Here is a 13,712-nt window from a genome sequence, read left to right as displayed (position 1 = left end):
TCTATATCCTCTTTGTAAACTCTGTACATTTTATCATCTTGGTAACCTTGACTTTGCATATTGTGACCAAGATAATGTTGGCAATACCAAGTCTCATTTTTTGAACATTTGAAATCAGAGCTCTTAAAAGCTACACTGTAGTGCATACGCACATTTTTATATTTTTTATAAGACCTTTGACGTCAACTTACGGGACCTACATTTTACGCGTAATACTAAGCATAATAATGTGAACATTTGCGCAATATTATTTCTAAAATCTTCAAGACGTTTTGCTACATATGACCTCTAAATGTGACACTAACCTAGAGATCTATTTCATGCCCATGAACTACGTCATATCGTGGTGAATATTTGTATATTATTATACCTAAATCTCACCATGCATTTTAGAAGATAGATTTAATATTTAACTGTACACCAATCTCGCTCCCATGCAACAACAGCGAACCAATAATAAGACCCGTTCCATACAAAACGGTCTAAGTAAACAACAAAGCAACTTACCTTCTAAATTTCTGTATACTGACACCAAGGACTGTTGTACGTATAGATTTTGACTTCCACGACCTGCAATTATAAATGGTTCTTGTTTGTGAAAATTAAACAATTGAGAAATTATATAACAATTTTTTCACTTAAAATATTGACAGGAATTATTTCAAAAGTACATGTATGTTACATTTTATCGAACAGTTGCATAACAAAATAGTATACCTATTGTAAGATCAGCCGGCTGTGCTGAACTTGTCTTAGTAAACACCTTCACCACTTCTTCTAATAGATTTCATGGTCATGATGCAGTTTTGCACTCTTCCAAAATCTTAAGGTCTGTTACTATGACAATGTCAAAGGCTTTATCGCCATTATTTCTCTTTTGTTGAATGCATTATGCTTTTAAATATATCATCCATTGCTTTAGCTTTGCTTTCATCATAAGAAAATCCTCCAAATGGATCTCTACATAAAACCAAGTCTACATCTTTAGGATCAATGTGTCGCCAATCAGACGACGTGTGCATTGCTACGCTTCGTTTGTAATTATAGTCCATCCCCTTTACTGCTGCAAGAGCGGTCTCAAAGTAACGACTATTGTTGCATCCGGTTACAACCACGTAATGGCAATCTCTTAGTTTAGCTCGAATGTCTGTCATTTCACTTGGTGGTTTGAAATCATCTGATAATTCTTTCATCGTTGACTCAAACCCCGCTTAAAATAGAAAACGATTGTTTGCACACAATGCTCTCATGAAAACAAAAAATAAAAGTAGAAAATAAAACAACAAAAAACGTATCTTGTTTTTACTTTTATTTGATGAAAGAGATATTGTAATATATATATTCTGATGAGATTGATTATATCAGACCAGATAAGATTAGAATAGATATCAGTTTTGTGTGTATCAGATTAGAACAAAATACAAATGTTTCAGTTGAACGTTGAAAAGGAATGTAGATATTACTATGCTAGAGTTGTTTTTTAATAACGAACATACCTTGAAGCCGTGCCAGTATATCATCAGCAACTTTGATTCTTTTATCTTTGTCCCCTGAAGTTTAATGCATCAATTTCCATTAAACTGTAACATCAATTAAGTTTAAGAACAATTTCGAAAATAAGAAACAATCATAATAAAAATATAATGTTTAGAACTTTATGTAAACAAATTGATTGATATCCCTTTGAAATGTTTAAATAATTTCACGTAGCTAATCATATCAAATTTAAGTGTTGATTGCAATAAATAAGACTCAATACATAAACATAATATTATACAAATAAAATACATTGCAATATAAACTTTAAGTTGATGTGTGATTACTGAAACTTACCTGAAGGTCCTGGTTTTTGGACAGTCACTTGTCTGAGAATGGAAGTTGTTTCTTCGGCATTTGCCTGCACTTCATTCATAATGTTTAACAACTGCTTAGAAGTTTCTTCATGCCAAATACGTAAACAATCACCGAGATTTGGTAGATGATTACATTTTACCTGATTTATTTTCCCTAGTAAGGATGCTTGATCATTTGGATCAAGCGCATTCTTTGCTAAAAGCCTAACAGAAGAGTCCAATCGTTCCCAATAATCATCGAAGTCATCATCCGAAATATTGCCAGTATTTGGGTGATGCTGCAACTCATTACGAATCTCTCGAATTTCAACGCGAAGATTTCTAGTGGCGGCAAGCGTGTGGCAAAAAGTTCTGATATCAATGTTACCAGTATTGAGATGTCCCATTTGTTTTCATCAGCGGTGCCGTTACCAGGATACAATAAATCATACTGATCTCTCCTGAGCCTTTTGTTATTAAATAATTGCACCACATCCCGATTTCTGTGAGATATGTATGCATCGACTGATGTATAAGTGTTCCCTGCATCAGTTTTTGCAAGTTTGACAAAATATTTCCTTAATACGTCAGCACAAATATCTACCGCAAAGCAAACAAGTCTATAATATTTGTCTGCCATCTGTAAAATGAACAAGTAATAAGGAAACTCATTATTAATACATATAAATAGCATTATTTGTTTCTTTATTTTTGTAGAAAAAAATGTGTATGCATTATTTTAAGTTCAGTTTAACTAATACAAATGTTGATAAATAACAATTAAATAATGTGCAAAAGTAACTAATCAAAAGTATCAGTATACATCCATGTTTATAGTTCAATGTAGTTAAATTTTTGCCGCACATTTTATATAAAGAATAAATAGAACAACCATTATTATCTAAGGTAAAACCGGTTTTATTACAGTTAAAATAGACAAAAATAGTTAATTATAAATGTTAGCCGGGTCAAATTGCTGATATGATAGGGAGTCTAAAAAGAAAAGAATATGTTCTTAATTCATTGCCTTTATTCTTTCTACTTAAAACATGGCGGAGACTGCCTTTGCATAACAACATGTGGCATAATAACATTTAACTAATAGTTCACAACTAAAAATAACAATGTTTTAACTTTACTCATGTCTAGGGGTACATGCAAAGAGTATTAAAATATAAATCATTATTATGATAATACTGCAATGTAAAATGTTTGGAATGAATAATAATAACATGATTAACACACAACCTTGATTATTTATATATCTGATTGAAATAATAACATATCAAACTGATGATTACTAAACTGCTACTATAGATACTAAACTTGAGAGTTTACTATTATGCATAAAACAATAACAATCTAAATCATTGGCACAAATGATTATACTGACAATCAATTTATTTGGCACTTATAACTGTATATACTTAACAAAAGATGAAAGATAATAAATGAATTTTTATATGTTCGGTTAGACAAATAGCATATAAACAAAGTTCAAAACAATATTTTACATGTTCGACTTTATGTCGTTTATTTAGTAATGTTCAAAACAATATATTATATGTTCGACTTTATGTCGTTTAATCGCTCTTTCCAAATATGGCATAATACATGCTTTTCTAAGTAACTGTCTTACAAATATTAAACTGTATTCTACTTATAAAAAGTTCATTATTATCATGTAAAATGCGTATTAACAATAAACAGTAAAATATGATGATATAAAGATGAATCTCAAAATACGTATGTAAAACGTTCATTCGCGAAAACATATGACTCTAAACTTTAAACATGTTTGCAAGCAAAACAAGTCAATGTCATTGATAACAGTTACGATAAACGAAAAATACAATGAATAAACCTATCGAGGAAAGTCTTTTTCTTTCTCTAACTTGTAAATACTTACCTAAAAGAAAAGAATATGCTGTTAATTCATTGCCTTTATTCTTTCTAATTAAAACATGGCGGAGACTGCACCAAATTACCGCAAAGAATAACTAACGCAAAGAACGCTCAACATTTTTTTATAGGGGTGCCTTCATCAATCTCACATAAAGTTAACGAATACTTTCGCTGATATAACAGTAATGTCTTAATATTCATCTTATGCTAGGGTATCTTTTAATGATATTGTTCATGAGGAAATAAATAAAGTAATGTGAATAAATTTAATAAATATTTCAGACTAAATTTCTCCACACAGTACACTGTGACCAATCTCTATATAAATTTGTATTTTATTTAGCTTAAGGTCTTCAGCGTACCCGTTTATATATATGACATGACGTGAATAATGCCGCATCTGATGAAAAACAAAAATGTTAAAAAGCGGCTTATAAAGTTTTGGAAGCCAGAACTATATTTTATTATGCTATAAGATTTACCTCTTTCAATTTGTATTTCAAATATGTTTTAACGTTAACCTCTTTCAATATCTTTCTTGTTTTATACATAAGTTGTATGATACGTAACAGTGAAATTAAATGAACTATAGTCAAGTGAGTACAAGGAGTAATTTTCAAATAGATTTTATCTTTCACATTAAAATTATATCCTAACGGACGTCCTTCTATCTTTCGCTTCGTTGTATGAGTAACGGAGCGGAAATGATTTTAACAAGTCATAAACCAGAAAACCATTTTCACTATAAATAGAAACAGCTATGGAAATTTTACAGCTAAATATATCACACGATACACTTTTTTAAATAAACATATCTCAAATTAGTCAAATGAATTACGTGTAAGATAAAATTAACATGTAAGGTCATGGTATGTTAAATCTTATTTAAGATGAAAACAATGGTAGATATATTGATTTACATCTCATAAATCATTCCTATGCAAATTTAAACCTGAGACTGAAAATTTTATAATGATGAAACTCAGCTTACAACTGTGTGAAACAGTTTAATACAGCTAATTTTAACAAAAGACAAATCGGTAAACGTGTCTCAAAATTTGATGAATTTAGCAAAGAAACAAACATAAATTTAAAAGAAAATTAAGAAATAGAAGAAATAGTTTCTATTACATGTAGTAATCCCATGAGGTATATGATGAAACTGGTTTTACCTTTTTCTAACAATGAATTCCTTTTGTCATTTTTGCTTTACTGAAAAGGCATTACACTATTGCAATGATAAAAATTGTCTTACAAACGATCAGTCTTTTGAAAAGTGTATAAACTGTAAACCCATTGCAACAATTGTACATTTGTAGACTTCGAAAATTAAGATTTAGTAATTTATTTGCAAAATAATTTATAGTTCAGAAAATTCCTGCAGAAGTTGTTGCTTTAAAATATACTGTTTTACTGAGGAGCAACGCGTTAGTATAAAGCGATTCGAATTTTACACGAAAATAAAAAAAAATACTTTCCTATCAATGATGTAACCTGAGTGGTTGATTTAAGCCAGAAATCCATTTTGACTATAAATAGAAATAGATTTCGGAGTTTCACAGTAACAATTTCTTCTATTTAAGGTTTGTTTAATCAAAAGGGGGATGCTCGCTAGGCGCCCCCCCCCTTTATAGTTTCTAAGCAAAACCTTAATAACATTTTTTTTTAAAGAGTATTTCTATTAGTTTTTAAGAATTTAATATATGTATATTCTTCTGCTCGCTTCGCTCAAAAACTCAATATATATTTTATGTTTTAGGTTGAGTTATTTTACTCATGTTTCATTGTATATAAAGACAAAAGAGATGTGTCATATCAAGCATTAGCTCAGATGTCAGAAAATCAGTAACTTATAAATCAAATGACAATTTAATATAAATAAACAGACATAATTACTATCAAATAGCATTTTGAATTCCTTTGTTGCCTTTAATTTATGCTTGTACTAATATTTAAAATGTAAAATATACCGTGTTTTAAAATTAGATCTTTCTTCATTTTTCAGCCTACTACACAGATGTAAACCAAAATCATATAATGAACATAATCATGAAGTTAAACTTTGTTACAGTGACAGCTAAAATTAACATTTTGTCGATGTCGGGAGACGTCATACTGTTCTGCTGACAGTGGAAAGTAGGGGCACCTGTGACCTATCGACCTAGTTGTTATTTTTTATATTGATATTTCATAATCTTTATTTCAAAATTCTAAAGTTAAAGCTAAGGCAAATCCAAAATGTACGGAAGCCCATAAGTGCCATTTTGTCTTAGGAGTTTTGTCTTATGACTAATGACTTGTGTATTATGACTTTTGTCTTATGTATTATGACTTGACAAAAAAGCGACAAAAGGGCAAGTTTCATCATATGCACCCATCATGGACGTTGGAGGTAAATCTGATAGTGAAACAGAAGACAATTTGGTAAGTGTTGAAATTTAAAAAGTATGACAGTACTTTATTTCTCCTAACTTGAATAATTATCTCCCATACAAGGTGTTAGGTTTCGAATATGGGTAATCTCAGATGAAAAGTAGGTCACAGGGCACAACAATCGTGTTAACTGTTAAAGTTTAAGTATCAAGATATTTGCAAGACTGACACATTTTAAAACATGTTTGAAACATTTTTGTGTATAAAATATAAATTATTTCTCCTTCAGGTAAATGCGAGTAGTAAACAATGCGAGCAGTAAACGTATTCAGACACTAGTTCAGAACATAGCAGCCCACTAAGAAAAAGAAGACCAAGAAAACATTGAAAAAGATTAACTTATGGAGATCCATTGATGGTAAACATATTGGACATTCATCTTCTACCTGTGACTCTCTTTATAAAGGTAAATACAAGAAATCGGTTTATGATTTATCAGACAAGTGCCGAATGAGGATATTTTATCAAATTAATTCTTGATTGTTCAACAGTATATGTGAATATATGAAATACTGATACTGAGTGGAAGAAACATATTTATTTTTAATTTTAATTTAAAATATATAATTGTCAATTTCATATCACATAAGACATAATACAAAAGTCATTATACATAAGACATAATACAAAAGTCATTATACATAAGACATAATACAAAAGTCATTATACATAAGACTGTTAAGACATAATACAAAAGTCATTATACATAAGACATAATACAAAAGTCATTATACATAAGACATAATACATAAGACAAAAAAAATGAAAATAAAACCTGACAATTAAACATCAAATTTCTTGATAAATATGTATGCCTTGGTGTATTTTCATTAAATTACACTTAATATCCTTTTTTACAGAACTAGCTGGGTCCTGGGAGGCATTTCACAAATAAATTACAGGTTGGACGTCTTCATGAAATTCGTAGGAAATTTTGACAAGTGACAGCACGGACAGAGAGAAAGAGATGCAAGAATAAATTTGTAATGCCAAATGGAGATATATCAAATCAAATCTTCAAAGATACTTTAAATCGATAGGTGTGTTTCATCGCAGTACTATTTATATTTTAAAAATACCACAAAAAAAACGAGAGATTGAAGGACGAGTGCTCTAAAATCAGCGGCTCATAATAGCTTTCCTTGGCTTTAAAAAAAGTGTATTACTATTTTGTATTGATGACAAAGAAAGATAATTACAGACCTATGTTAAAACAAAATAAGTTGAATTTTTGTTTTATTATCATCGCGAAAACAGCCATATTGTATACATTGTATAACATTTTTGTAATACCAATGTGACGTCAATGCTGTTTAAGATTTTTGGACAATGGCATGATTTTACCATTGGCTGGATTTACCATTTCCATAACGGACAAATTGTTTCAATTGCAATAAAAAGATAAGATAATAACATCAATATTGTTTCTTTTGATATTGAATTTATTGCATGTCTTGATTTTATAAAGGATATAATTAATTGCTCACACAGACGCATATTTTTATTTTTCATAATTCTTTCAACAAAAAAACCTCAATATTAAAATACACTCGTAATACCTACTTTACAGTTGTACAAAAATAAAGTAAAAGTACACATAAACAACTTCGTCAAGAAGTTCTAGTAGTCTCCTGTTCCTTGTACATCCATGGCAGTGCGGATGTTAATCTTTAGTAATATTGCTAACTCTTGAATTGCATTAAGTGTACATTTCGCAACAAGCGTCAACATCATGTTGATCTACAATCTTTGCAAAATTGTGTCCACCAACTTATTCCGACAGAAAGTAAATTAAATCGTGTTTACCATTTGATATCTCAGGACTCATTTGTTTATGTATGGTTAGTAGGTTTCAATTTAACGCTATTCTGTTAATCTCGGCCTGGACCAAGTGAATGAAACAAAATTTCAATCATTCACATCACTATACTCGTGACTGTCTTTTTCATCTCTGAAAAAAAAATCCAAAATTGAATTCAATGACGTCGTGTTGGTCCCCTCCAGATCTCTATTCATTTAAACGTTTTTTTCCCTGAAATGCAACTTCCATAGGATTCGACATATTATTTCTATCATTTTACCGGAAAAACGGTTGGAGTAAAGGTCGAATGTGTTGAGATTTCCGTTCCTTTAACATAACGAAGTATTTGTGTAGCAATGCTTACCGTCTCCAGTGCTTCAAGATAAAACATGGCGATGACTGCAAAGGTTGTTGTTACTTTGTGACACTTCAAGTCTCAGTATCCTAATAGCACCATGTATGCAAAAGTCATATGGTTTCAGTTTATTGTGACCGTCTTCGTGTTATACATTACTTTTACCCTTTATTATTGCGTCTTTTCATTATGGTGGCTTTCCAGTAATAATTCAATCAGGATCAATAGTTTTCTTAAAAGATTTAACTCTGAACCTATGTTTATTTATCACTGAACGATAGCCAATGCATTGATCGCTTGTCACAATTCCATTGGAAATATAATCAAAGAACAAAATTGTAATATGGTGTGTTTCCAGTTTGACGTCATACGTCGTTACATTTGGTTACTCTTTTTAGCTGTCGAAGCGGTATTTTATTGTTATTTATAACGAACAACAGAAGAACTATTTCAGGATATGTAACCCAACAGTACAGTAAAGTATTGTTTCACGAATACAATTTTTGTACTTCCAGCAGCGTTGTCAATGTTTCAGGTATGTTAGAAGGTGTCACTTCTAAAGCAAGCTCAACATTTTGTATCCCAGACAAAGCCACGTGCTATAAAACGCCAACATATTCTTTAAAGATATCTGAAAAACAAAGTACATAGCTATTAAACTATTATATATAATTAATAAGATGACAGACAAAAACAATATAATATGCAAAAAAAATTTTCAGTCAAAGTTCCTGTGAAATAAAGCTTGCACAGGGCCAGAAATTTGTTAGTATGCTCATTTGGATGTTGACTATGAATCCATAACATTGATTTTCTCGAATACAGTTGGGATATGTTAAAAATAGATGAATACTTACCGTCCATCAATTTTGTTTCGTGCGCTGACATGTATATACTGGTACAGCTGTCGACGATTGAACTGCTGTCTGCCCATTCGATTGTACGGTGTGAAAATCGGCTACTTTGTTGGTATGATGGTAGAATATAGAGCTATCTTGTTGCTACGAAGAAGCCAATTAGGTTGTATCTTAATTAAAATGTAACTAAACCGAAGTATTTAATTATGACACGAATAGAAAAATTCAGCTAAGAAATTAGGATTTTGTTTTGTTTTGTTGTAGTTTAGGGCAATTGCACAGTATTTCAGTCATATAACTAGTGTCCCTGGATTCTGTACCAGTACTAATGTCTTCAAGCTATGCGGGCAGGATATAAGTAATAAAATGTCTGTTTAAAGAACAAGAGCACCAAAATCAGGCCCTGCATGAACACTTAAAATTACTTAATGCTTTAAAAAGAGTTAAAGCGGCATAACTCTATAAAGGCATCAATGGAATCAAAGTTCCAAGTTGTTATGCATACAATTATGTCATAAAGTTTTGGAAAAAATGAAACAGATGCGAGGAGGAGTTACGTTTACAAAGTTTACAAAATCAGGCGTCTGGTTAAAACATTCTTTTTCAAGCCTGTACAGTAGTTGTCATTTCATAAACAACATAATTATGAAAAACTGTTCACAATTCAACACTTACCAAAGAAGTCTTCTTTTCTCACTTTTTTACCCCTTCTGTTTTACCCCGCCTATTTGCCGCCTTTTTAAGTTTATATCTGACATAAGTCATAAGGCATAAGACAGAAGTCATAATACATAAGTCATCAGTCATAAGACAAAACTCCTAAGACAAAACGGCACTAATGGGCTTCCGTAAAAATGCAATAAATCAATACTAATTTTTGTGAATGATGGTTGTTATGTTACTTTATAATTATTTTTGTAAACCTTGTTTTATAATGCTTTCGTGCTTTCGTCAACCTTATATACTAAAGTATGCTAATTTGGTTTTAAAATGGGTTTGCAAATGCCCAATTATGCGATTCAGATGGTATGCATATATTTTATTTATTAAATATTTGCCTTCTTGTTTATTAGCACATGATTAAAACACAATTAAACCAAGCCTGAAAATATTAAGTTAATACAAAATTTAATGTTTTGTATTTATTAATAACTTTAATGAACGTTGCATAATATTTTCATCGATTAGAATTTGCATGTTCGTTATGACACGTTCTCTTTACTACACCCTTCCCAAAACAAATATTTGTTATTTTGCCGAAAGTTATTTTTTTATGAATTGATACTGTAGGAAAAGTACGGTGATACTGCTTTTGTGAAGAGGTAATTGCTTGACAGGGGGCTATTCTGCAAAGATATCTACAGTTCTATTCATTTTATTGAGACATTATGCTCAGATTGTTTGCAATGTTGAATTTTTATAATTATGTATTTACGTCATTTATTCCTCTGATATTTTAGCTACATTCGTATTACGACAAAATATTTGCATGAATACCATCAAAATTTCACATTTAATTTATACGCAATGAAATGTATGTAGAAAAGGAATTTTGTAATGTACTCGTACATTCATTATTATGAGTAAATGCCTCAACAGATGGTAGGATTTAGTTGTACAGCACTAATTAGAGATAAGATGTATGAAATATACTAAACATAAATATGTATTTTCTTCTTCATAATAAGTATGCAAAGATTATAAATGCAAAGAAACAAATGTCAAGTAATTTATTACTGTATAACAACACGCCTTGCTAAAGCCCACGACAAATAAGTGGTTAACATGAACATGTATTAGTTTAACAGAAAGCAAATAATACTATAAAAAATGAACATTCTGTATCTCGATCGAACGCTTTTCTTATGACTAAGAACAATTAACGGATGGAATCAACTAACACTAACGCTGAAATAAGATAATATTAAGATACTTTTATTTCAAATTTAACACATGTAAAAAAATCGTTTTACTTTCTTTAACGACTTCTGCGATTAAATAATATGTTTGAAATTAGTCTACTATTATTTAAAATATATATATGCTGTAAGAAGCATTATTGATTTCATCTTATTTGAAACTTTTTATAACATAAATATTTTGTATTTTGTTTTCATCCGAAATTATCATTTATATGAATAGATAAATTTTGCACTAAGAGCTAATACATAAGTACCAAGTGACACATTCAATAAATTTGACAAAAGTCTGGAAAAAATTAAATATGAACATGTCTTAAATTCCTAAGTATCATACAGCAATCCTGTCTTTATTAACAATTATATATAGAGAATATTAAATACACATAAACAAATATTGTATTACCGCATAATAAAACTAATAGATGAATAAAAAACAAGTGGTTAACATCAACATGTATATATATGTTTAAGAGAATGCAAAAAAAAAAAACTTTTATAAAATAAACTTCCTGTATCTCGACTGAACAATTTTCTTTTGAATAATTTAAGATCAATGACGGCATTAATTAATTCGAACATGTACGAGGGATGTCCGGAAAGTTCATATACATCTACATTTTTTATTGTATAACAATACATACGCTGTACAAATTTTGTCAGCATAAATATACATATCTAGCGAACACATTTTTATCAAACATTATTGAACTGTGACTTAACAGTATTTACATACAACATATATACATCGTCATGGAGCACTTTGACAGCGTCAACGGCGTCAAATTAACTTCATGTTTACCAACTATTCAATTTCTTCCGTTTTCAATAGGCATGGTACCTGTCTGGCTTATACTTAATACATGTAATGTTTCTTTGCTATTACCTCATGAATTTCATATTTAAAATTATTCTTTAAAAACAAAGATGTCGCTGATACCATACAGTGTGTGAGATGTCTGCCTTTTTCAAAAATGGTAACACAATCTACGATATTTCGGCCTTGCTACTTTTGGTCGTCTGATGTGTTTCTTATACGACATCCTGTCATGACCGCTTTTTAATCTTGTTTGACATTTAAACACAAGTTGCCTTTAACATTTTATGGTTGATTTTTTTTAAAAGTAAAGATTTAAATCTCAGTTGGCGCTAAATTAGCGTTGCTATGAAGTTAAATATCATTACGTTGCTCCGTAAGTGAATTTGACGTAATTTTTGCAACACAAAATTTACGCACCTTCATTGCCTATAATTGTCGTTCCCAAGCTTTTTATTTACGAATGACGTCATAATTTACACTAAATATCATGTACATTGTAATAGTATCATATGATGTCACAAAATTAAAAGGAGAGTTTGCGTTAAAATTACAAATTTTAGCAACAAACTATTCGAGTAGCTATGGTTATTAAATCAAAGTGCTCCGTGATTCGTTGATCATGTTGCCATAGTGATCGGCGCTTTACAGATATTTATTTTATCATGCCTTTTAATTTGAAATATGTACATGCTTTTCGGTGGTTTATAGAAATATATCAGTGATATAAAACTGGTAATTTCACTGTTTGAAACAGTGAAACTACCACTTTGATAATTTCACTGTTTTGAATTTAAGCCCTTTACGTTGTTTCAGTGAAATACCAGCGTGCACAGTACTGGGTACCAACTATATGACGTGATGGCGTAAATAAAAAAAAATGAAATTTAAAAAAAAAAAAAATAACGTGTTATATTATATTAAGATTTATGTATATTATATGTATTTTAATCCATCAAATCTTGCCCGTGGTGGTGTTTTGTCCACTCTGTAAAATTGAAGGTGTGGGGTTTTGTCCACTCTATAAACTTGAGGTGTGGGTTTTTGACCACTCTGTAAAATTTAGGTTTAGGGTTTTGTCCACTCTATAAAATTTTGAGATGTGGGGTTTGCTACTTCATATCGGGTAAATATTTCTCAGTTTATTAGATTTGCCAGAGCATGCAGTCTTGTTGATAATTTTAATGAACTCAATTTATTTGATACTGACAACATTCTGAAATAAGGCTATCGCTATCATAAATTGCGTAGATATTTTACAGTGTTTTACTTTCGTATTTCAGATGTAGTTTTAATTAAAATTTAAAAACGCTTTTACGTCTAGGTATAAGCAATGCTGATTTCCATGAAAATGTGGTATACAAACTTTGTGGGTCATAGTAATTTTTCTGCTGTCTTCACTAAAATTATCAAACTTTATCAAAAGAGGTTATGACCCAATTATTTTTAGCATAACTGCATGCTGGTGTTCCCCCAACTTTAAACGGGGTTTTGACTCAAACTTTTTCCAAATTTGAAAATATGACAAAACTAATGGTAGTAATTTTTTAAAAGCCCTTTTGGGACTAAAATTGTTTTAAAAGGTTCCCCTTTCCCTAGGACCCCCTTTATTTTATTTTTTTTGTTCCCCAGTCGCCCTTTTAAAAGCATCGTTTAAACTTTTGGTTTAATTGTCCATTTCCTTTCCCTTTTTGTACATATTAAAAGATATTAATGTTTTTTTGGATTTTCCCGTCTGGGGTTACCTCCCATTGTTGAATTTCATTTGGCGGGTTTAAAATTTATTTACAATG

At 30.4% G+C, this 13,712-nt stretch overlaps 1 protein-coding gene across 1 annotated transcript in view; it reads right to left on the bottom strand.

Moving 5' to 3' along the window:
* Window positions 1–835: 835 nt before the first annotated feature.
* LOC132727000 (uncharacterized) overlaps window positions 836–13,712 on the bottom strand; it is an 82,460-nt gene continuing 69,583 nt past the window's right edge. The window contains exons 2-4 of the mRNA XM_060712412.1: window positions 1,834–2,472; window positions 1,497–1,550; window positions 836–1,210 (exon numbers count right to left, since the gene is read on the bottom strand). Of these exons, the coding sequence (XP_060568395.1) occupies window positions 867–1,210; window positions 1,497–1,550; window positions 1,834–2,239 (804 nt within the window). The 5' untranslated portion in view covers window positions 2,240–2,472 and the 3' untranslated portion in view covers window positions 836–866. The remainder of the gene's footprint in view (window positions 1,211–1,496; window positions 1,551–1,833; window positions 2,473–13,712) is intronic.

This window comes from Ruditapes philippinarum, unplaced genomic scaffold (assembly GCF_026571515.1).
Source record: "Ruditapes philippinarum isolate M1 unplaced genomic scaffold, ASM2657151v2 ctg1993_1_1_1_1, whole genome shotgun sequence".
In the NCBI taxonomy this organism is placed as follows: Eukaryota; Metazoa; Mollusca; class Bivalvia; order Venerida; family Veneridae; genus Ruditapes; species Ruditapes philippinarum.
The sequence above is the reverse complement of the archived record's forward strand: the minus strand, read 5'-3'. Positions and strand labels throughout refer to the sequence as shown.